General features: G+C 41.3%; 2 protein-coding genes across 3 annotated transcripts; one reads left to right on the top strand and one right to left on the bottom strand.

Annotated features, from left to right (window-relative positions):
• Positions 1-71: 71 nt before the first annotated feature.
• znf831 (zinc finger protein 831) lies at positions 72-12,444 on the bottom strand. The gene is made up of 5 exons (XM_069678035.1): positions 12,420-12,444; positions 11,972-12,128; positions 6,077-10,436; positions 4,179-4,453; positions 72-3,477 (listed from the first exon to the last, which is right to left on the bottom strand). The coding sequence occupies exons 3-5, from the start codon at positions 10,386-10,388 to the stop codon at positions 2,596-2,598; spliced, it is 5,469 nt and encodes a 1,822-aa protein (XP_069534136.1). The 5' UTR covers positions 10,389-10,436; positions 11,972-12,128; positions 12,420-12,444; the 3' UTR covers positions 72-2,595.
• Positions 7,224-25,160, top strand: cstf1 (cleavage stimulation factor, 3' pre-RNA, subunit 1). Of its 2 annotated transcripts, none has more exons than XM_069678037.1 (6): positions 7,224-7,276; positions 17,005-17,216; positions 17,298-17,575; positions 17,667-17,864; positions 18,008-18,398; positions 24,446-25,160. In XM_069678037.1, the coding sequence occupies exons 2-6, from the start codon at positions 17,048-17,050 to the stop codon at positions 24,703-24,705; spliced, it is 1,296 nt and encodes a 431-aa protein (XP_069534138.1). In that variant the 5' UTR covers positions 7,224-7,276; positions 17,005-17,047; the 3' UTR covers positions 24,706-25,160. The 2 variants fall into 2 exon arrangements, with proteins under 2 accessions (XP_069534138.1, XP_069534137.1); XM_069678036.1 differs by lacking the exon at positions 7,224-7,276 and adding an exon at positions 16,603-16,693.
• The last annotated feature ends 749 nt before the right edge of the window (positions 25,161-25,909 follow it).

Below are 25,909 nucleotides of genomic sequence, written 5' to 3' on the forward strand. Positions count from 1 at the left end.
TCATGGTATGTAAAGTAAAAAGTACCATAATGTTTAAAGAAAAGAATAACACATAGACTGACACAATCAGATCAGAAAAAAACTGTTTAATTGTACATTTTCTTTGTTGACATGGTTGAAAACAACAACAAAAAAGAGTTGCAATAAATTTGTTTTGTCAGTTATGTGCACATATGCAATATGTAACAAGGAAAAAATATGGAACATAATCAAAAAACTAAAAATCAGTTTTTAACTTGACCAAGTAAACTGTTGCACATTTCGTGCTTTACCTGTCCTCTGAGTCAAACAACATAATTAACTGATCTAACATGTCAAACAAGCCTGGACAGATGCACACATCCACCTCTCATATCCAAAAATGTTTTATGACCTCTCATTGGCTGAGAATTGACAAGCAGGTCAGCACTGAGCTATAGCTGTGGATTTATGTACATATAGGGTCACATTTCCTGCTGCTCTGATCTCTGGTTCCTTAGTACAGCTGATGACTCAATACAAAAGCCAGACTCTAAAAAAGGGTCATGGCCCTCCAGCCAATGCCTGCTTCACCTGTGTGATCTGATTGGCAGCAGTGATCAACTTAATGGGTATTTGGCAGCATGTGTTCATGATTCACAGACACAGGTGCTGTCTGGGAAGCTTACAATGCAATTTATGAGAGAGAGAGAGAGAGAGAGAGAGAGAGTGGGATGGTAGACACAATTATGGCAAATTAAGCATGTGTAAGCAGAACAGAAGTTGTACAACATTTCTCTGGGGCAGAAGTAATCTCATTGGTTGAGTTAAGTAGCAGAATGAGCCACAATGTTTCTGTAAACAGTCATAAAACCTAGCAAAAAAAGATGTAAAAAAGAGGGCTATGAGAAAGAAGCACTCTGTCTGCTAACAGAAAAACACTGTTTTCAAGTGATAATTATTGATACATTGTGACAGTTATTTTAGGTATTCATACCATAGACTGTATAAAAAAATGGACGACATGACAGCTCCCTTAAAGTGAAGCCAAAATATTTTGAGCGCCCCCTGCTGACTGACTGCGGCTCCTCCATGTTAACAGATGGGACATGAGTCAATCTATAAAATCAAAATACACACCAAATACATTTTTCTCAAATATGCTTTCTGTCATCATAGTTACTTCTTATCATGCTGATTTACATCCAAGCGTTCATTTTTCTGACAAGTTTATTTTTAATTAGTTATTTGATGCTGTCAAAAGGATTATTGACAGCTCTGTTGACAAATCCGACTCCTGCAGCCGATCTGTTCCGGATTAGCAAAGTAGAGGAGGATCGTCATTAAAACAATCACTACATGCAATGAAGTTTCCATACCTGTGAACGTTAACAACACAAAGAAGCTGTTCAGCTGTTAAACACGCCGGTGTGTGGGATCCTTGCTGTTTTTTGTTACGGCAGCTCCACTCCATTATGCAGACTCTGGCTTCAAATGACATCACCATCACAAGATGGTGGCACCTATCACGGGGGCTATTTTGACATCAATTCCGTGCAATAAGAGCAGATGGAGACGCGTCATCCATCTGTATATAGAGTCATTGATTCATACTATAACAATTAAATAGACAAGGAGTCCTGGAGAGAACACTTTGTAAAACAGGGGCCTTCAGTTGTGTGTGGCTAAAAATTTAACTAGGTCATCTACGTTAGCTAATTCTCCACACTAGCTGGCTAAAACTTGGAGTAGCTCCTTAGGTAACCCACTCAGCTGCTCTGCAATTCATTTCCTTTCTTATTATTCATATCCAGAGTTCCCAGGCTAGCCCGGAGAAATCTTGTGGGTATTGCAGAATTGAGGGCAAGTCCCTTAATGTGTCATGTTGCATTCATGCAAAGTTGGCTGGGAACGATGAAAATACCTTCAATCATTCCAACGTGGGAGCATCCCCATATTAATCATGAATGTTAACCCATTGCTCACCTTGTAGTAACGCCTGGGAAAATTTTAAGTTATTTTGCAGTAACAATATTGACTAGGAGTCACTATAAGAGGCTTTTTTATTCTTCTTGGTAATATATGACATGAATGCACAATTGCTTGTCTTCTTGTAAAGTTGTCCTTTAAATGCATGATTAAAGAAATATTTAGCATGTAATTGTAAGTGATTTTTTATCTATGCTGTTTATCCTGAAAAGGGTTGCAGGGGGGCTGGTCATTGGACGAGAGGAGGGGTACACCCTGGACAGGTCGCCAGTCAATCACGGGGCTGACACATGTAGACAGACACTTCAAACCCACATTCAATTTTATAATCACCAGTGAACCTAACAAGCATGTCTTTGGTCTGTGGGAGGAAGCCGGAGTACCCGGAGAGAACCAACCAAAGCAAAGGGAGAACATGTAAACTCCACGCAGAAAGGCCCCCTACAGCCGAACCAGGAACCCTCTTTCCGGAATTTAAACAAGGAACCATCTTGCTGTGAGGCAACAGTGCTAACCACTGACCACAGTGCCACCAATAACTTAACTCAGCCAATGATATTTTTTCTGCCTCCAGAGCAGTTCTGCCTCTAAATTATAATATATCTATACAGCAGATAAAACTCCAAATAGAATAATGTGTGTGTTCACTTAAAGCTCAATAATAAGCTTCCCTTCATCGTCACTGCTGCTGGTGTCTTCTGTGTAGTCCTGGCAGGTTTGCACAGGCCTCACTCCGCTGGTCAGACACTCAGCTGGCGGGAAGCCATGAAGCTGACCAGCCAAGAAGAAAGACTGGTATTTGCTTGTCATGTCAGATCTCTCAGAGTTGCTGCTCTGACCCATGTAGTCGTTTGTTACCCTATCCTTGGCGTCTTGATAATCCTCAGGCACTGGATGTGTCGAAGGCAGCACAGGATTATTATCCAGCACATTGTTGTTTGATGCTTGGGAGTCCCCTGTCGATCCAGGAGTAGCTGTAGTGACTTGAGCAGAATGAAAGACTTGGCTTGTGTGTGTGGAGGAGGATGATTTGACTTCCAGCGAAAGACATTTTTGACTTCCTAATGTTAACTTAGTGCAACACCTTGCTTCTGTGATGTTATTACCTGCCGTGGTATTTCCTTGTTGAAGGGACGCAGTGATGCTGGTCTGCTTTTGGTCCTGGTGTGAAAATGTTTGAGTTTGTATGGGTCCGGACTCAATTTGTGAAAAAGCGTTTTGTGTTTCTGTTAATTGAACATTTGACATACATAAGTTGTGTGTTTGTTGGTTATGGATGACGCTGCTGTCCCAGTGTTGTTGTTGTGAGAAATAGAAGTTGTTTGTTTCCAATTTGGTCTGTGGATGATTAAAATGTCTCGTCTGACTGCAGCTGGCAGAGAAATTAAGGTGATTTGACATGCTTGAAGCTCGCTGAGGGCTTTGTGAAGGGTATTCAGACATTCCTGAGTGTGTCTGGGAAAGATCCTGAAGATGCTGCTCAGGTAGCCAAGAGTTGGAAGAATCCACTTTGACCTCTCTGTCGTCTTCCTGTTAATAAAAGCAGAAAATAAGGAGGAATATTACTGTCATGCCATCACAATAACACAGTCATTGTCATCCCTTCATGAAGCTTGTCATTAGCTTCCTGTATTGCTGAAATACCACGAAGGTTCGTGTCTCACATCATCTTAGGATATGAGTTTTGATAAAATCAGAGAGGGGATCATATAAGATTTAGGGAGCAAATATTTGTGCCAGGGACCACTCTTCAGTTATTCTCTGTAAACCTTGAAGTTTTAAACTTTTGAAGAAATTCTACCATAAACAGAATCTAATAATGTAACTGCTGTCAGCTGCCAAGTTCTGGTGATGTTAGATAACTGATGTTGAAACTTCAGCAAAAGGCTCAGAGTGCCTTTTCTATATCTGTTTTTAAAATGTCTTTTCTATGCTGTAACATCTCAATATTACTGTGGGATTTATGGAAAGGTTAAGAGGGGTTAAGAAAACAATAAAAACTTTTTAGAAAGAATTTTGAATTGAAAACAATCCTGTACTTTTCAAGTCTGGTTTGTGAAAACCCTGTTCCATTCCTGTGCATGGTCAGGAGGGTTCATGTCAAGAAGAAGGCAGAGGCTTTGTCCGATGGATCAAAGGGTGTGTAAGACAATTACATATTTAGGATCACATATTATGTCTTGATGTGTAGTGTCTGAGCTGTATAGTCATTTGTTGTCATTTAATCTCACCTCTGGCTTTGTCACATCTTGTAAACACATGTATCTGCAGTCAGACTCGGCCTCGCCCGGCTCGTCTGGCTGCTCATCTTTCTCGATTTCTCGGCTCATATCCTCTCCAGCCATCCCTCCTCCACCCTCTCCTTCCAGGCATCGGTGGTTTGTCTCTTCAACCTCTTGTCTCTGCTTTGGCCTCCAGTCTGCGCTGTCTGAGGTCTCTCCATGTCTTTGTGTCTGCAGCTCCTCCTGGGCTGCAGATCCCGCCAGGGAGGCTCCATCCATGGGCTCTTGAGGAGGAAAAACATTTATCAAGTTAATTCTTACCATGTTTAACTTACCTAAAAGTACTACTTTTTGATTCATGCACAAAATATGATTTAAAATGAATGAAATTATAACATAAAAGACAAAATGTATCATTATGAAAAACAACTTTCGATTTTCCAGATGTAGAATTTCTGGCAAATTGCATGTTGCATAGAGCCGCAGACAAATCACATGAACCTCCTCCTTCTTCCCTGTCCACTCCACCAAAAGTGTACCATCAGTCACCTCCATAATACTACTGCAAACTCAGGGCAATGAGTGTACCTGGAGTAGGAAATAATAATGAATTTACAGTGAACATATTTACAGTACTACAATGTGCCTGAACTCCAGTGTCTGTGAAAAAGTCTTTCCAAGACATCTATAAACTTAGTTTGTTGTTTCACTGTAGCCAGGAGGCAGTGGAGGTCACTGAGTTTCAGCCCTTCTGTTTACACTGCACTCCATAGGATGGACTTTTAACTTTGTTATTGTCTGTAGCCCTTTGCTCGTTTAACTTAAAAAATTGGTAATTGGAGTTGTGTGCTATAATGGGGATCAGATGACAGTTCTCTATGCAGGCCTGGGAGGGCAGCTCAAATCCCAGTAAAAAGGAAAAAAGATTAAATCCACATGGTGCAGCACCAATCCAGATTTTCATTTTACCAAGGGGCGATCTAAATGTCTTTTCTATATTCTAAACAAGCCTCCATGAGATAATGTAGCCTATAAAAAAAGATCACCAATAGTGAATTGAATTTATCTGACACAGATCAAATAGACACTTTAGACAGGGCCTCAACCCTAACTGATGAACGTATACTGCCACCTTGTGGTCGAAACTGATTCCTGTTCTGAAATGTGCTCAGATTTCAATTTATTATTAAACACGAGTGCAGTTCAGTACATACACATGTGTTTTCTCAGAAAAGTGTGAAGGGTTTAAAAGTAGGCATGTCCATAGGGGAAACATTTTTGGGCCAGTGTTGACTCCAGCATTGCATCCTCTAACTCTCAAGATCCAAATTTATATAGGAAGATGCACCGTGTCAAAACGATGAATAAGTAAAATAAAATAAAACAAGTAACTGATTATATTAAAAGTAGTCTTTTGACACAGGGCCCTTCTGCACACTTTAAGCTTTATTATTTTATAAAACAGAGGCCCTATTCAAAGGCCACAAACTGAAGCTGGTGTTAAAGGTCTCTTGAAGGCCAGGGATCCTTGAAATTCCAACTTGTATTACAGGACCCTTTTGGCTTCGGCCTGGTCTCAGCATTAAAGACATAATAATTTGGAATGGAGTCAGGTGGATGACTTTGCAAGAACACTTGACTGACTGGTTGCCATGTCTACTCAATGTTTAGGATCATTTTTAAATTGTCCAAAAACTGGGCACAATATATCAGACCTGATTTTTTTTACCAATATACATGTGAAGATCAAACAACCCTAAAGACAGCAGTTCACCCTCATAATCATGGTTTGATTTTAAATCAAATGTGCTGAAGTACCAAGTCAGATCAAAGACAAATTCACACACTGCTCTGTATAAAGACTTCACACAATAAGAAAACATGCTATAAGAAAAGTAGTTACATACCTGGAGTGGGACTTTGGATACCAGTAAGCACAGCTGGGTTGTCTTTCAGTTTTTCCATCTTGATATTAGAAGAAAACTGACCAAGTTGATTTTGCGAGTGGGCTGAGCTGATTTCATCCTTTGATTCATTTAGACTCATTTCCTGTGCAGAGGCAGAATCCTCAATAAGGCCCACTCTTTCACATCCCATGTTTGCATGTTTGGATGCATTCAGAGCCTCTGATGTAGATTCCACTTGATTACTGCAGTAGGTGGATCCTGGTGGGTTCAACTGTCCTGAGGTTTTGATGGAAAAAGAAGAAACTGAGCCCGAGAGTTCATCAGCGCTTGTAGCACTGGAGGCCTGTGTGAGCCCAACCTGTTGAGGGTGGTGGGTTTCACTACTTTCTAACTTGCTGCTGTTGTATGCAGAGGCTTCACTCTTGGCTTTCATTGTGCCTATATTACATTTAAGTTTGTGCTGTATTCCACTTGGCATGCTTTTCTGATTTACTGTGCTGTGAGAAAGAGAGGTCATGCTGAGCTTGTCTTGACCAGAGAGTTGTCGAGAGATCAGTCCACCATGGCTGACCCTCGTGTCCTGCAAAAGTTGCTCCTCAGCGCAACGGTTCAGAGAAACGGCATGTTCTGTCTCTGAAATATGGCTCCTTTCTGACTTTGCACCCTCAAATGAAGCAGCAATTGACATAACATCACCTGTACAGCTCTGAGTCTCTGTGACCATGTTTACAAGAACGGAATTGTGTGGGCGTTGCAACGAGTCCAAAGCTTTAGGAGGCTTAGATTCAGCTGATACTTCAGCCTGAGTGGAGTCACTGTGTTCAGTCAGGTGGAGATTTGACTCTACTTTTTGTAATTGTACAGATGGTGAAGGTTTCATTCTATCCATGTTAAGTGTGGGTAAAGACTTGCTTTTGTCTGACTCCTTTCCATGTCCTGGCTGTTGATGGTCCCTTTCCTCATTGCTACTTTCCCCGCTGGCAGAGTTTTGAGCTTTATTCTGAGTCACTTCCGGGGCCACTGCTTCCACATCACGTCTGTGTGAGAGGGTGCTTCCTGTTTGCCTCTCAATCTGGGGCTCAATAAGAGCCAGCTGCTCATCAGATATGATCTGGAGGCAGATTTGGAGGTCTGCCGTGTGAACATGAAACACATTCTGGTTAGCTGGCTGCATCTTATCGAACGGTACAATGTGACAAGGTACTATTGGGGTGTTGGAGCTGGCAAATGCTTTGTTTACAGGGCTGGACTGGTCTGATGCATGCAAGGCATGTGTGTGAGGCAGAGGATGGCTAGGATGACCTTGTGATAAAGCTGTAATGGCAGACGGAGATATCTGACTGTTTGCTGTGGTTACCGTAGATGCAGCAGGGAAGTTCATAAGCATTGGTGGAACAGGTCTGGTTAATTGCACAGAAGCAGAGGCCCCTGCAGGTTTCGAGGGCTGTATTAAAGTGCTGCATAATCCGGTCTGATTATTTTGTAGGCATGTTGTGGTTATCATGGTTTCTGCAAATTGCCTGTGCTCTACAGCTACACTAGATGTCACGTGTTGCTTGAGTCTTAAAATCTCAGCCTGACAAAGGGTTGTAGCTATGCAAGGCATACATAGCTGACCTGGTGTGGAGCTGGTGTCGAGAGATGAAGACTTTTTGATATCACAACCTTGCATCAACACCGAGGTGACAGGATCACTGGATTTCCTTTCAAAAGATGTGACCAAGGGTGTGGCCTGCTCAGTGTGTGAAGACGGCGGAGCAGAGGTGACATTATGGCAATCCATTCCTGTTGGTTTATCCACAATATGCGGTGAAGGATTTGAATCAGGTTCAGCAGCATTAGGTAACTTGAGTTGGTACTTGGGCAGGAAGCTGGTCTTGGCAGGAAAGTGGGTTGAAGTGGCTGACGAGGTGCTAACAGATGGTGTATTTGCATTGATTATGCGTGGCTGGAAGAGAACTCCTTTCAGCGGAGTATGTTTTTGATTTTGTTGAAGGCTGATATAAGTGAGATTTGTATCCTGCTGAGGCGCACTGCCAGTGACAGAGGGAGGAGGATGAGTCAATGTGTTTGGGTCGGTCTCCATCTCCAGAGGGCAAATTATTTTGTCATCAGTTTTCTGCTTTTTCCTGTCCGAGGGAATATGGGCTCCGCTGAGCTGTGAGCTGGAGTCAGATTGTTTTTCTACATTAACCAATCTGCCAGCCTCTGCCTTGCTGATGCCTTCTATTTTGTGGCTAACCAGTGATCCAATTGAAGGTAACGGCAGAACTGACAAAGACAAATTTCTGTGGAGTGGAGTCTTGAGAGAATTGCATGATGTTGGAAGCTTACTGGTTTTTTGATTAAAATCCGGAGCAGACACGAGGGATAGTTTAGCAGGAGGGCAGCCTGGATGACCAGCTGTGGCACTTGTGAAGTTTATCGTTGATCCTGTTGTTGTAACTGTCTCCTTGTGGACGGCTGACAACCTTTTTTGTAAGCCCTGAACTTCATGCTCTGGGTGTGTTGAGCTTTTCCTGCCTTTGATAAAACTTTCATCACCACCTTTCTCTGCATTGTAGAGCTTCCTAAACGTCCCTCCTCCATACATGTACCACTTGTTGTAGGCAAACTTCTGTGCTTTCTTCCTCCGGAACTTTCTATTGCTTGGCTCTCCACAAATGTCACTGCCATCCCCGTCACAGCTGAGACTGCCGGTGTAGGCCTCCTCCACTGATGAATTCATGAAGAGACAGTCTGTTGCGTGGTTGCAGTCTACGGCTGTCTGCCGGACCAGCGGGCGGTGGGTGGATGACTGCTGGTTCACAGGCTTCATCGCAAAACCTGTTGGATTGATCTGGCCAGAGCTTCCCCTCCGAATGAGTGTTACATAATCGCTCTGATAGGAGGAGGTTTGGCTGCCCTTCTCTGGCTGCATGAGGGTGACGCTGAAAGGGAGGGAGTTGCTGCGGGTTAAGGGAGCATGGTCCGTGGTGGTGGAATGCTGAGTGGGCACAGAGCTGTAGAGGCCATGATTCCTGTTGCCTTGTAATCCAACATTCGGAGTCTTGCTAATCCTCATGTCAAAGTGAAAGGAGTCCTTGTATGTGTAAGGCATGGGGAGATCGATACTTCCCTGCTTCGACAAAACTGTTTTCCTCGGCCTGACGTTCTCCAGCTGTTTGTCCTCCACAACAGCTGAGTTCTCTGAAATCAGCTTAGAAATGCGCTCCTCCAGTTTCTTTTGCTCCTGCTGCCTTGAAGTATCGTTGGCGTCCTGTCCACTTTGGCCTTGTTTTGTCAATGTTTGTGCGTTGCTGGTTTCTTCAACATGCTCCTTGGTGGATTCTGTGAGGGAATCCATGCTGTGGTCGAGTAAGACACTGCCAGGGCTTGGGTAGTGGTCACTGCTCTCACTGAAGCCTGAGTCGGTGCTCTCGTGGCTCTGTGATTTTCCTCTGGACACAGAGCTCTCCCACTGCTTGGAGAACAGAGTTGCTTCTTGTCTCTGAAGAGGAAGATGTCGACTTGCAGTGAGTGGAGGTTTTTCATTTTCCATTCTCTGTTTTTCCTCTTCTATTGTTACCTTTGTACTTTCATTTAGCTCTGTCTTATGATCTGCAGGAGTCAACTCATTCTGTTCACTCAAAGAACTTTGCGTCTGTACAGAGATCACCTTTGCAGTACTGGCTGAACAGGCGATCTCTGCAGCAGGTAGTGTGGCTTCCTTTCCCATGCTGCCCGACTCCTCGCTGTGTTCATCCAGAGACATACTGGAGGTACAGGTCTCTCTGGAGCTGGACATGCTGTCCATGCTGCCCAGGCTACTTTGCTCTGATTCAGACGAGAGACGTGCATGAGCCTGAGTCCGCTTATGTTTGTACAGGTTGCTCTGAGTCTTGAAAGAAACTCCACAAGTGGTGCAAGGGTAGGGCCGCTCCCCGGTGTGGCAGCGGAGATGCTTCTCCAGCACGCTGGGCTTCATACAGTCCCGTCCGCAGTGAGGACAAACATGCTTTCCTGCTGACTTTGGTCTGATTGCAGGAGCTGCCAAACTCAATCCTGGCTGAGACTGCAGCCCACCAGCAATATGGAATGTCAGAAAGGGAAGCGTCTCCTTGGAGTAAAGCGGCGGCATGGCCAGATGGAGTGTGGCTGGCGGGCGGGTAGCTGCAGCAGGCTGGGGGTAAGGCTGCGCTGGTAGAGTAGGCCCTGTGTGGATGTAAACAGCCGTCAGCGGGGCCTGGATGTCCATCCTTCTCTCTGCCTGCGCTGCAACGGAGTTGCTGTGCACTAGAGCATTCGCCAATCCTGGCTTGCCAGTCTCCATGGTAACACTGCTGCTGTCGTGATGTACCAGTGCCAGGTCTCTAATTACCTGTAAGATAAGAACAGTTTGCATTAGACCTCTGCTGTGCCTCAGATCAAACGGAGCTCTGTCTATTTAAGTGGCTGTGTTTCTAGGTCTTGCTCTCAAAGAACACAATGACACGTTATTCCTGGAGAATATTTTGTTATTATAGCACCAGTATAAAAAAGAAAAGGAGCATAGCAATAAAGACATGTACTAAAGCACCCAATGATGATGATGCGGATAAGCAGAACCCTTTAGGACAGATGGCTAATAAAGCAATTAATCCAGTCAGGGTTTTGCCTGGGATGTCTTTAGTACCAAAATAAACTACAGATCAGTGATGAGCAAAAATACCCATGGTAACAGAGCACACAAACGTAGAGGCATCTGAATTTCTGCTGTTAGATTTCTAGAACAGATTGTGCAGGAATACTACTTTTAAGATATGATTTCTATGCAGGCAGTGGAAATAAAACATTGAGAGATAAGTGAACATACTGTAGAGAGAAGCAGGGGTTGATGTAGGAGAGTGACTCACATCAGGAGTGGGGTGAGGGAATGAGATCAGGTGCTCATACAGTACAGCAGAGGCTTTTATCTCCCCAAATGAAATATGTGTGCTGACATTAGCTGTTGCCTCTGTCACCCGTCTGCATCAATTAAATGGCGTACCCTTGATGTTCACAGCAGTATGTGGCAGCTTTGTCTCCTGACAGACTGCCATATTTGTGCTGTAATCTAATCAAAGTGTAAAGCCACCTACATGTAAAGATAAATAGCTTCATATGAAGCAAATTTCATTTCCTGTTGCTGCGATGCTGCTTCTACATGTATTGTGATTTTGCATAAATCACCCACAGAGGTACATTTGGCATGGAGCACACTCTTTGTTAGTTGTGCAGCATGAGCACGCCTACGTTAGACTTTGTGGTTCTGTCAACTGAGGAAAGTTTGTTTCTGTTTTGTATTCAAGTGAGTTCTTCTTGAAAATAAAAAGAATAGTCTGAGTTTATTTCAATGTTTAAAGATTATTCACTTGGTAGCCCAGAGCCACTCTCTTTCTATAATATGCTTTCACTTCCTTACAGTTATGCAAATGTCATATTTCTGCACATGCGGCAGCTCCATAAAAATTGTATTGTTGACCTTTAATGATTAATAAGAGGATTTTTTTCCCCTGCAAATTCTTAGTCACCTTAAAATTATGTTCTGGAAGGAACAGTTAATAAACAGTCTAACTGTTCCTGAACGCAGCTCTTGCTGATGCTAAGAACAAATATCAGCAAGAATTGGCATCATAAAATATTAACAAATTAGAGACTGTCAACTTTATATGATTTCTCGTTTCTTTATGAGATATTTTCCAGTTTTTTGTTATCTACTCTGTTAATCTCTGACTTTGTAATAGAAACATTCAAAAAGGGGAAATAGTTACTGGTGTTGCCATCACAGTGTAGGTAAGAATAACACAACGACAAACCACAACATGCTGAAACTAGGCCAAAACTCAAGCGCAACAGTTAGCAAAAAAAAAAAAAAAAAAGTCTAAAATCACTTACCTTCTTGTTTTGCACTTCAATCAGCTACAATTATCCGGCTTAGAAAGTCTTTTGCACTGGACAGCCCCATCTTCAGTGTACTTGCACATTTCAATATGTTCCAGGTCGTGTGTTCCTCTCCAGTCTGATTTTTTCTCGCACAGCTCTTTGACAAGAACTGTTACTTGTCACGAGGAAGCGGAACACATGCAAATGAGAGAGAAGATGCACTATGAAAGTGGTGAGGCAGAGAGGAGGAGAGTGAGAGAAGGAGGAGAAGGGCTGCCTGGGTGGGTGTGTGGCTGTCAAACAAAGGACAAGTTGAAAAACATAGATTAGTGATCAGCAGGAGTGAAAGAACAGACAGGCCCTGTGCACACATGGAAAGATTCAAGGCTAATACAAAGTGTTGTGCAGAAATGAAAGTGACCGCATGGCAGAGGAAGTGCAGTGACAGAGACAAGCTTACCTCCAACAGTCTCATTGGCTGACTGACTGCCTTTTACCAACAGTTTGATGCAGTACCTGACTTCTGGCTCTCTTATATTCTCGCTCCCCCACCTACTTCCTCCCACACACTGTATTTCATACACCCACATAGACAAGGGTGCAGCACAGCTAATGTTGATGTGGCCGTCTGGCTGCACGTGCATTGCTCTCACTCTCTCAGGCAGAGAACAAATGGATGAGTTGTGAGAGGCTGGAGTGAATTTCCCACCTCCAACCACAGCTTCCATCACAGTATTTATCATTTTGCAGAGGTGCACCAGTTAACACCGCACATACTTTTTACAGTACAGTAGCCTTTTTATATTGTAATGTATCATTTGTACTGTATACAGGTACAAAACACAGATTAGCATTAAAGATTAAACTGAAATATTTCTGTGATTTTACCACCTCCATAAAGTCACAACTTGAGGGGAAATTTCATAGCTACACAACTAGCAATCTTTTTTGACCCAATTGTAAATAAGCAGATCACTGCTGTGTTTTGTTTTTACATCTACAGGCAGCAGAAAAAGACAAATGCAACTCGTACATTTGCACCAACATTATGTCCACGTGCCACCTTGTGAGCAATGTCAGTGCCAGTGACTCATTCGGGACATTATACACAGCTTTATGGAGGCGCTGAAGAAGAATATCCTGGCTGCATTAGATGTCAAAGTGGTACCTTACACATTGCTGGTGGCCTCATATGACCTGGTACAAGATAATGACTAATTGCATGCTCTTGGCATTACTATGCCATAACTGCACTGGATTACTTTTCTAAAGCTGTATTCAGGGGCTGCACAACCAATGAATACACAAACCTGACCTTCACAGCTTGTGTCTGCCTGTTGAAAAAGAATTGCCAAATAACACATCTAGTAGATACTAGATAATATTTGCAATCATTTTATAAAGTGTTGCTGGCCACCTGACAAATGTATGAGTCAGTACTCGCTCTTCTTTTTGCTCTGTTTTGGCCTCATCAACTCCTTTGGAAAATACCTGGCTCTCTAGCAGCTAATTGCTAAACAATGACTTTGTGTTTCTGCCGTGTGGTGTTAGGCAGCCACACAGTGGATTTGAGTTTTTTAATTTTTGTATTTGGCAGAAAGCAACTGTCTGCTGCAGCTGGAAACTGTGCTGATGAGTGTGTTGGGACTGAACTAAAACAAACAATGAACTAAGGATCTAAAAGGCTCCTTTGCATAGATTGATCATTAGAAGCATTGTGAGAAAATATGGAGTATAGCTTATTTGAATATATTATGCTTCCTTTTTGAATATGAATACATGATAAACTTTTGGAAATATTCTTCTTCTTACAATCTTACATTACCTCTGATGTAAGTGATGTTTTCCAGACTCTGATTCACTTATTGAACAGTGTCTCATTGTGTGGGATTGACCGTGCAATCATCAGATGACATCTGCTGAGAGAAAACAAATAGTTTTTATTTCATTTTACTGCTAGACTCGAGCTGGTCTCCAAGGCAACTGCAGGCTGACTGAGAGCATGCTTTCTGTTGACATGGTAACAAGACACCTCCTACCACGCATGTTTTATACCATCCACAGACATCTCACAGTCCTGCAGGGTGGAGGCATTTTTCAGGCATGTTTAAAGACTGAATAAGATTAAATGTTTTTAAATCCCAGGATGTGTAAAGTCTGTGTGGATTTTAACAGATGTTACTTAATGATGCTGATAGATGATATTTTGGCAGTGTTACTCTGGTTACTAGGATACAAGGTTGCGTCAAGTTTTACAGCTGATAGTTGGGAATGACAAGAGACTAAGAAAATGTGTTGTGCTACACCTCCCTGGCCTCACATTTGCTGTTTCTCTTGTGATTTGTTGCAGTCACCAAGTAATTTCTCCATGTGGATAAAGCTGTTTATGTGTTCATGACATTGTGGGGTGGAATTATCAGACACATGCAGAGCTGTATGAGGCTGAAACAATCTCAGTATCCGGAAATATTTCCCATCACAATGCTCTAAAAGCTCAAGCTCAATTTGTCACACAAAAGTACTTTTTTCACTTGAGACAAGTAGCTTCTCACTCTCAAATTGTGCCTTATTGTCTGATGACAAGTCCCCCGCCTCTTCACACTAATAAACGCAAGCTCTTTCAAGCTATGGCCCGAGAATGAAAGTACCCAGGAGAAATATCAAGCTTACTTCATTAGTGTTTGAATGGCTCCCTTGCTTCGTTTTTGCACGTGAAATGATGAATAACAGATGTATCATTTGAATAGGCTTGTTTCTCTAACAGGCTAAGCTGCCATCATTCATCTGCATGTATTACACTACATTCTGCCTTTCTTGCCAGCATTTGAACTGATGAGCCACATTGCAGGAGGTGGCAACTGAGAGACTGTGTGTGGGTGGGTGCTGGATGCTGGAGGCCTATAACCACTCGCATGTTCAGCTATGCCTTTTCTGAAGCTAAGGAATAGCAGTCTCATGCCCCACTTTTGTCTTAAGCACCACTAGCAATCACAACTATACTACCAGCTGCCAAACACAGAGTGTATTATCAGTGTTAAACTGTGAACCACAATGATCCTCTCTGTTTTACTCTAAGTGCGTTTAGATGAACACTATCCTAGTAAGGATCCATTTTTTTTTCAAGTATACTGATAATGTTTTTTGCATGTAAACATAATACCCTGATTTCAGAAACCTAGACTAAGCCTATATTTTGCTTTTGAAAAAAACCTGGATATGCAACCTGAAATCGTCCAATAGAAAAAGGAATATTGTTCCTTAAAACACCTACACATTATGAACATCATTTGTTGGTACAAAACATAGTTCCTAAGATAATGAGAGATCAATTTTCAGTGATCTGACACCTTGATAGTTTAATGGTTGCAGAAACAGGAAAATGATTAGCCACTTTTCTCATGTTTCATCATAACATCATATTGCACATAAGAAAGCAGGATAAGGTTCAAAATAAGCATTATGAACATGTAATCATCCTCTATGATGAATTTTTAGCTGTTGTGTTAAACATGTAGCTCAGCAGCAGACAGTCTTAATATCTACAGCACTACAGCACTACAGCCACTGTGTAATGTCTGATGTAATATATGTTGTAGTATTTGCCTTTGTTATGTTATGTTTTGTTATTTATGTTTGTTAACTACTGTAACTCTGGACGTCATGAGACGCAAGACAAATTTCAGAAAACTCTAAATCTAAATCAAAACCTGAATGAAGCTTACAACCATTTTTCTTCATGACTTAATGCAGTACTTGTGCACCCTCTGCTGGGTCATCTGTGTAGGTCTACGTATCTGAGGCAATGCAAGGCTGGCATAGAAATAATTAATTTTGTAGAATTGGGTTAAGTAAAACACAGTAAAACACAACATTTTAGAAGGGCTAAAACAGTTATTTTGCATTATCCTTTATTATTCTTATCTATTTAGTGTGGAAGAGAGATGACAGTTAAAGAAATTAAAGACAGAGAGAGAAATTCCCATTGCACTGTCCCAGATCAAAGTAACTTTTCTGCTTTTGTTTGTTATTGACCAAGCCACCAAAAGAAAGACACAGCAAATCACAAAAATGTCAAATTTAGAAGCTGGAAATTGCTTATTTGGCCTTTTAATATAAATACATAAATATCAGCCAATGAAACAGTAATAAATATTACTCTTAAGATCTAAGTTAATAGTTGTCATGGCCAGGTAAAGAATAAAAAGAAAGAATGGATGCCAAATGTTTGGCACTGATATGTTTGCCTGCACAAAATTTATGTTGCATTTTGTCACCGTCAGTGTTTATATTTATTTATTTATTTTTTAACTTTTGTAGGCTAACAACGGATAGTTATTTTGTCGGATATTAAAAAAAACAAATCTGTTTCCTTAATGTAACTATTATTGTTTTAACGATTTAGTCTTTGAGCTGCTACCATTTATAATCCTAAATGTCACTTTTACATCTGAGGGATGTTGCATCTAACTATCTTTGTCCCATTCGTTATAGAGGTAGACCACTATACCGGTATTTATTGCTAACTTTAAACTTTTAAACTGTTTATCATGAACGCAACCTCACTGGCAGCGTACAGTTTTGGTAGTACTGTGACGTAGGACGCAATTACGTGCAACGTAACGCACGTTTGGAGCGCCATTGGAAGTTTGCAGGGGGATAACTTTACATGTTTTTACGGTTTTAAAGTCTTAGAGAACATTGTTATAGATATATCTCACCCAGCGTTGTTGCACGGTACGTCCAGCCTGTTCGGGGTTTTTATCCACGTTTAACATATTGTTGTTATGCTCTGTCTGAACTATAGCAACAAAGCTAACGGTGTTAGCAATCCTGCTAAGCATAAGTTCCATTCATTCGTTGTAGCTGGCCACGATATAGTAACAGGTAACGGCGTGTGTTTGAAACTTAAGTTACACATGGTAGCATACTCGCTGTTTACTGTAATAATTGATTAGATAACACTGCCTCATTGTGAAACGGGCGTAACATAACGGCAGCCAACGTAGTAATAACATCAATTCTTGACATCGTGTCTTTTGTTGCAGCCAACCAAAGGTGTTACTATTGACGGTCCGCTTTTGACCCATCATGTATCGTCCTAAACCAACCCTGAAGGACCGACAGCAACTGTACAGGCTCATCATAAGCCAGCTGCTCTATGATGGATACACCAACATCGCCAACAATCTCATCAATGAGGTCAAACCCCAGAGTGTAGTGTCGCCGTCTGAGCAGCTGATGCAGCTGGCTAAGATCGGTAAGAGTTGTTTTCTGCTTGTGAACTACCTGAGAGGGTTCAAGAGAATATATTTGAACATTTTCATTTCATTTTATTCAGGGATGGAGAATGATGACAGTGCAGTTCAGTATGCCATTGGGCGCTCAGATACAGTGGCCCCTGGAGTGGGTATTGATCTGGAATTTGATGCAGATGTCCAGACCATGTCTCCAGAAGCATCCGAGTATGAGACCTGCTACGTAACATCACATAAAGGTCCATGCCGTGTTGCTTCATACAGTCGGGATGGCCAGCTGATTGCCACCGGCTCTGCTGATGCCTCTATAAAGATCCTGGATACTGAACGCATGCTGGCCAAGAGTGCCATGCCTATTGAGGTGAGGAAAACTTGACACCAGGGTGAAGTGCTCATTGTGTTGTCCAGCGGACTTATGTTGACTGTTATGACTGTCTTTTTTTATCTTTCAGGTGATGATGAATGAGACAGCACAGCAAAACATGGAGAATCACCCTGTGATTCGAACACTGTATGACCACGTAGACGAAGTCACCTGCCTCGCCTTCCATCCGACTGAACAGATTCTGGCTTCTGGCTCAAGAGATTACACCCTCAAACTGTTTGACTACTCAAAGCCCTCTGCAAAAAGAGCATTCAAATATATACAGGTCAATAAACACCGAATGTCTCAGTTTTAAAATGTTATTTTAACATTTGTTATATGTTTGACATAGGTAATTCTTCTGTTGTAAGGCTGCTCATAACTGTAATTCTGTTTGTTCTAATCCTGTCTTCATCGTTTTCCCTACAGGAAGCAGAGATGCTGCGATCAATCTCCTTCCACCCATCAGGTGACTTCCTGCTGGTCGGAACGCAGCACCCCACCCTCCGCCTATACGATGTAAACACCTTCCAGTGCTTTGTGTCCTGCAACCCACTGGACCAGCACACAGACACAATCAGCGGCGTCAGCTACAACCCCTCCGCCAACAGCTACGTCACCTGCAGCAAGGATGGTAGCATCAAGCTGTGGGATGGCGTCTCCAACCGATGCGTGACCACTTTCGAGAAGGCCCATGATGGAGCCGAGGTCTGCTCTGCCATCTTCTCCAAGAACTCCAAGTACATCCTGTCCAGTGGCAAAGATTCTGTGGTCAAACTGTGGGAGATCTCAACAGGCCGGACACTGGTCAAATACACAGGTAAAGAGGATGTTTTGATAGAACGCAAATGCAGATGTGCAGGTGTCAAAAAAATTCATCTCATTAATTGCAGACTTTTTAATTAATTTATTGCAATTCATTGCATATATCAATGACACATCACATGTAGACTTCCTCTTCCACACTTTAATTGTACTCTCTTCTTCACCTTATTAAGTTGTAATTCACAATCTACTTTAATCTGATCACTTTGCTTTGCTTCAGTCTCCCCAACATGCCTGCACCTCTGCTCTCTGCACAGCTGCTGACCCCACCCCCCTCTCTCTGTCTGTCTGCCTCTCTGTCTGCTGTGTTGACTGTCTTCGTCAGCAGTCTGTTTAAGTTACAAAAGTTAAATATTTTCTCTCGCAATTCCGTTCTCACAGCACATAAGCCGCGTGTGCACGAGGGATTTTTTAAATGAAGTGGCGATTAAAACGATCGATTGATCGTTACCAAATGACATCTGCTTTATAAACAGCGACAATCAATGAATTTACAGTAGGGACATACAGAGATACACAATAGGATTTTTTACATTGTGTAACAGAACTGCATATGATTGTGTGCGGACAGAGAGCGTCCGATGTCTGACCCTCGTTTGCCGTTAGAACACTGTGAGGAGTAACCTGGTCCCACTGTTGTTTAATTGGTTGCCACGACTTCATGTGTGATTGATGTCCTGTGACTCCTGTCACTGTTTCAGTGCTCTTTCACCACGGCTGCCGCCGCTGCAAAATGTATGTAGGGGAAAAATGATAATTAAGAGTCAGCATAAGCATCAGCATCGAGAGTGATAACACCAAATTTACTTTCATAACAACTTACAAAGATAAAACAAAAAGATGGATACATAAAGTGACTAAAAGTAAGGTATAGAAAACCAAGGAACCAACTTTATATTGAAACATTTATTAACTAGCCTACTAACAAATCATGACGGTACGTCACTGGCTACAACATCACATCTGATGGAAATTTGTTTGTAATTACATGAAAATTAAGAAATTAAACAAACCCATTTACTCTTTCCTGAATATAAATGAATGTTTCAAATTACAGTACAGCTCTTTTGTCTTCCCCTCACAAAAGGCCTGTTTAATGGGGCTTTAAAGCTCCTGTGAGGAGTTTTTGTTTGGCTATAAAACAAACTGAAGTTAATACTAATGCACATATTTGACCTACAAGGCAGACTAGACCATCGTGGAAAAGATCGACTATTTTTATATAGTATTTTTTAATGTCCGATACTGCTGCCACTGGGTCGGTGTCAGACAAAGTAATTCGTAGCCACTGCCTCAACAGGCTTTGTTTACATTTTTTGCTGCAAACATTCATGGTCACAGTGAAAGGTTTTAATTGTTAAAAGACAGCAGGATGTCTTTTTAACACCACTTACACACAGGACAAGATCAGCAATAACATAATACGTATCGGTTTGTCCAAAGAGATCACAAAGATTGAAGCAAACTGAATGTTCCTCCCAGTGGCCATGTGATATCGATCCACTTGACAAGGGCGGCTTCAAACAAAGGTGCTTACCAGTGCATCGTCTTTTTCTTTTTGCCTCACAAGGACCCATGTTGGCTTCTCGTTGTTTGAACTGATTACACAAGTACCCCGAGAAACGCCAAGTATTGCTGCTGCATCTCGTTTTATCTCTTTCTCTTACTGTCACGTTTGTATCTTTAAAGCTAGTTTGCAAACCAAGTGAAGGTGGAGACTAGAAGTTCATTAAATAATGCTGCTGGTTCTGATAAAGCAGCAGATTTTGCAGCTGGACCAAGAGACACAGAGCATCACAAAACACTCCAGCTGTTTTTTTACACTATATGTCAAACTTGGATTGATAGAGATAATGTTCAAATCGGTGAACGCTCTCTCTCAGAGTTTGGTCGCAATAATAGCTATTATAAAAGTCAGATATTATTGGTTAAAATAGGGTTATGCCTAGTTAAATGTATGTATTTTCAAGGTAAATATAGTTCAGTACAATACCTGGTTTATTCTCTTGTCACATACATTTTCAATGAGCAAACGTTTTCATTAAAGCCACTCCTGATGTAAAGTCTTGTGTGGACACATTGTATAACACATTACAGAGCAAGTGTTACATTACATTACGTGGATCACGTGATCAGTGATGTAAACAGTATAACCATCAACTGTTCTTTTCACAATAACTCCAAGAAAGCGTGCCAATTCCAGTGAATGAGCATCATATTCTTCAGCATCACACAGACAGACAGACAGACAGACATTTCCTTCCTGTGTGAATACACGCAGACTGGGCAAAATTTAGGTAATAAGATGATGCAATGTGTGTTGAAAACGTGAAATGTGAACAGAGTGATGTAGCTCTTACATTATGTGTTGTGGACGTTATAATTGGTCTAAGAAATGGAAATTGTGCACAATTAGGTAAAATACATTCTTCAATTTCAAACTTATATTTAAAAAGGGTTGCTAAATGTGTGACACATTGGGACAGCCATAATGAATCTCCCAATCTGAAAGTTATCATTATGGGCACTGTGTTTTTAGGTGAAATATCTTCAATTCACTTTTGGAAGTTGAGTTGAAGCATATCACATGCAGCCTTTGCTGTGGTGAGTCACATTATCCTTATAGAACGAGCTGTATCACAATGTCAGTGGGCGCAGTAACACATTACACGTTTGCTGAGTCTGGCTCGCCCCAGCGGCCTGGGTATATGTTTATTGAAAACATAGTACCCAACATCATGTTGCTTATTTCTAATTTCACCATTAAAGCTCCTGTGAGAAGTTTTTAGCTGGTTATAGAATGGACTGAAAGTAATAATGCTGCCTCTTTGTGAAGGTGGAGACTAGAAATTAATTAAATAATGCTGCTGGTTATGGAAAAAACAGCATATTTTGCAGCTGGCCCAAGAGACACAGAACATCACAAAACACTCCAGCTGTTTTTTCAAACTCTATGTCAAACTTGGATTGATAGAGATAATGTTCAAATCGGTGAACAATCTCTCTCAGAGTTATCCGCAATATTCGCAATCGCAAAGCTATTATAAAAGTCAGATATTGGTTATAAAAGGTTTATACAAAAGCAAAAGAGACCATCTTTCTTGTTAATTGTAATGCCTGTAACCACTGCCGGGGGGTAGGTGTCAGGGACACAAGTCAAACACGTAATGCAATTGCTGTGTTGGGCAGTAATGTCGCGGTGTAATCGCTCTTTTATTCATTAAGCAGTGCGGTAGCGTCCACACAAGTTATAATCCCGTACTACAAAATTGCAGCGCACAGAGCTCTCTGCTGCGGTCCGAACTGTTAAGGATCAGTTCATGACTGTAGAGGACAGCGGTACTTCCATATGACGGTGACATCTCTGTCTAATCCTTCATCAGTTTCCTGCGACGTGAAAGCTCGTCTTTACTTGACGAAGGATTATGCACTCAGATGATTTCCAGTGAATAACCTATCGTGACCAACCCCTACTAAGTTAACCATCAGTAGTATGCAAACACCAGTTAGCGACTTATCAACAGCTAACTACAGAACATAGAGTAGAAGAGGTGCACTAGAACTGAGGCAACAGTAGAAAAGCTGACACGTTTGGATTAGGGGAGAGTGAGGCAAGGTGAGCCACCTCATGTTTCTGGGCAGCTGTGCACACTTTGTCATTTAAGCTACTTTCAGGAAGCTCCCATCATTTCTTTCAGGCAGTGATGAAGAGAAACACATGGGAGAAGGGCTTAGTATTATTTAGGCCTACACATGTTTTTAGTTGGCAACAAAGTATTTTAGTAAGGCTATATCAGTTTAATGACGTAAAATCAAATTATCTGGGTCAAAAATGTTGTCATTGGTGATTTTTTTCCCCAAGTTTATTATTTTAAAATGGTGGTTATTGGGCAAAGTGACCCAGTTGTTAAACACTATCATAAAGAGATAAAGTTCCATTAATTTCATTGTTAAAAAAGTATTTTCCTGCATGTAGCTGCACTATTATTTTAGTACAGAGTGGTCCAAATAAAAATACCTACTAATAGCATTGTAAATGAATATAGCTTTAAAGTAATAAGTAACCTTTACCGTGTTGCTGTAGCTTAGCCTGTTACATTTCTACGAGATATTGCTTCAGTACAGTGAAACTAAATTTTATGTCAAGTAACTTTTAGCTTAGCTCACTACATTTCATTGCTTCATTTCGTAGTAGCTTGCTAAACACTGTCAGGATGAGACACAGGCCAAAGAGGTGAAGGTCAGAAAACGTGTCTTTAATGAAAGGTGGAGAAAAGAAGACAATAGAGAGTCCCAGAAGAGGTTAGTTTTCAAGAAGACAAGCCAAACAATGTTCTGGTCGGCATGCCGCCAATAAGAGAACTAAAAGTTTAATTGTTGGAACAAAAAACCTAAAACGTATAAACTGCCATAAAAGACCATGAGTCGTCGAAATGTAAAAAAGCCTCGGAGGATACGGCTGCAATGAAGGCACTTGCCATCCTGAAGAATGTCAGTATTTTATTTTAGAGTTTAAAGATTTACCTTTATGAAATAAAGTAACACATTTAGCTATATAAAAATAATGTTGTTCATCTTTTCTTATTTTTCACATGAAGTTACACATTTGTCGGTTAAAACGGGAAAGTGGCTGTTGAAAAAATGTAGTGGCTTTTAGATTTTGAAATCCACCAGCCACAGTGGCAGGTGGACAAAAAAGTTTTTACTATACTTTCCACGGCAAACATTCACAGTGAGTGACGTGTTTGAATGTTAAAAGAACATAACATAGAGTGCGGTCTAGACCTGCTCTTTTTGTAATGATCTCGAGATAACTTTGGTTATGATTTGGCGCTATACAGATAAAATCAGCTTGCCCCGTCCAGCTTCTTTCATTGTCCTTCACTGTAACGTGTTTGCTTCATTGGCTTTCTTCATCAGGAGTATGTTTAATAAAAACATAACTCATTTTCACAACAGCAGATGACCTGCGTTCAGAGAAGGCTTTTTGTTAAATGCATAGGTTACCAAAGCGATAAAAACGTTATGTAATGTTATAAAATAACACCACTAGGTTTATAAATATAGGCATAAGTAGGCCTTTATCAAACAGAAAATGTTGCACTGCAACCGATGCATTTACAGAACTTGTGCAGATGTCAGTAGAGCGAGGGGAGACTATCCACTATTTAATCAATCACAGGTGGTGGTGTTCTCTTGGACGGAAAGAAAATAAAAAATAAAATCCGGTCCTAACAGCAAAGATTTTATTTTCAGTTTCGGGAGCATGTCATGCTGCACTATTTCTTTATGGGTTGTGGTAAAAACAAGTCCAGTTCAGTGTGCATCTAGTAAGTAAGGAATCTAAGTATTCCTGACCCTACCTTTTTGGTGTAGACTCAGATATGTCCACCAATGTCCTGCTCTTTTGTCTATTCGATTTATAAAAGTTTGCAATTCAGCAACCTGAGATAGCTTTGCTTTCAAAGGCATTGGTTAGTCTTTATCTTAAAAGCATTTTCTTTCGCAAGGAACTTAGACAATATGTTTCAGACTGTGAACAATTAAACCAAAAAAAATTCTCTCCACTATGTAAGATAAGCAGGTAGAAGGGGTTATGTTGAAAGTATGAATAAAAAGACTGATTATTCTCTTTTCTTCTTATACTTATAGCATTTTGTCTATCTAGCTCTACACCACTTGCTGTTTCATGTCTTCTAAATGGACCATTAACTGGTTAGGATGTTGAATTTTACACTGGGGCATCCAGGCCTTTAGTATACAATCATGCATCTATCAACCATTACCAAATGCATATTTAAGACCTCTTTACAGGGCTTAAGTTTTAAAATGAGTGAAGCTGTAAATCAGCTGGAGATGGGATTTTCAACAAACTCATAGAGCTAACATTTGCTTAACTACCTAGCTAGCTACAGATCATTAAAACTTTGTTGTCATTTCAGCTGACAAACTCATTTTAATGGCAAAGAAAATCTTGGGAAACTGCAGTTTTTACTGTTACAGTGAACCTTCCTAATGACGAATTCCTCTTGTATGTTACAGGTGCAGGGTTGAGCGGCCGACAGATGCATCGTACACAGGGCGTATTCAACCACACAGAGGACTATGTGCTGCTGCCAGATGAGCGCACCATCAGCCTGTGCTGCTGGGACTCACGCACCGCAGAGAGGAAAAACCTGCTATCTCTGGGACACAACAACATCGTCCGCTGCATCGTCCACTCGCCCACCAATCCTGGCTTCATGACCTGCAGTGACGACTTCAGAGCCCGTTTCTGGTACCGCCGCACCACCACGGACTGAGACACATCCAGCCTCAAAGTTTCTACTCTGCCTCCTCTCCTTTCCCCCCTCTTCTCCTCTCACTGAGAACCAAACAGGATGCTGGACTTTGCTGTCACCATGACCTCAGTGAACTTGCCATTCTCTTCTAAAAAATTTTTCATTTAAATCTGTGCTGTGGAATTTTGTGACAGTGCTTCTGTAAGCCATGACTTCATCTTCAGAGTTAAGAGTGAGGGCACGGTTTTTCAAAAGTCTTCTTTTGTGAACAAGACTGTGAAAGATGCTAAAACGTTTGTCCTTTTCAGTTGAAAGTCTGACCTTTTAAAACTTATTACGTTTCTTGGACACTTCAGTTGTAACTCTTCTCACATCTCACTTTTCTCAGTTGTATGTTGAAGTGATAGCAGAGTTAGTTTCTTTTCCCCTTTTATATTTTGTCCTTGTCCTTTGTTGTAATTGAAATTTTTATTAAACAATTAATAGAACCAAGTCTTTTCTATGAAATTGGTGGTGAACAGTTCCCCTCAGAACACGGCAGCTTTGGAAATATGTTTAAGTATTTTAAGACCAGTTACTGTGAAAACCTGCAGGAAATGCAAATGGGTAATGATATACCACAAACGCACGCACACACAGTGGCATCATCATTGTAGGTTACTTATTGTGGTATTTGTTTCTGTTGGCTGCTAAATGCATAAGCCAGTTAGACAATTTTAAACATGATATGTGGTAGTTTTCTATTGGCAAAACATTTTTAACCTAAAATATGTTGATCTTTTTTGAGAGAACCTTAAAAAAAGAACAGAAAAACTCGACTCCATCCTGCACCCCCAGACTGAAAGGTCACCCTGCTCCATCACTCCTGCATTCCCCAACCCCCAACCCAACTCTCCCAGACGCTGCCGTTTGTGTTGTCCAGACAACAACGAGTAAAGTCGCAAGAATTTCAGCATCAAACAAGCCACCCCCTTACCCAAACCTGTCTTATAAATCTGTTGTGTATCGAGTAATACTTCAAATTTATAAGAAAAGAGGAAGCAAAATGAGATGCAAAGACAAAAACTCCCTCACTTAGTTGGAAAAGTAAACTAGTGGAAAGAGATGTACTTCTGCTTTACTATAAAGATGGAGGGGAAAGAGAAGCTGAAAAAAAAGCAGTGATAGGGTTGGCAGCTGCACAGAGGGGGGGTTTCTCTCCAGCCAATAGGGCTGCAGTTAAGCA

Source organism: Semicossyphus pulcher, unplaced genomic scaffold, assembly GCF_022749685.1.
Source record: "Semicossyphus pulcher isolate SPU_LCO1_2020_fin unplaced genomic scaffold, fSemPul1.0.p SCAF_3, whole genome shotgun sequence".
Taxonomy (NCBI): domain Eukaryota; kingdom Metazoa; phylum Chordata; class Actinopteri; order Labriformes; family Labridae; genus Semicossyphus; species Semicossyphus pulcher.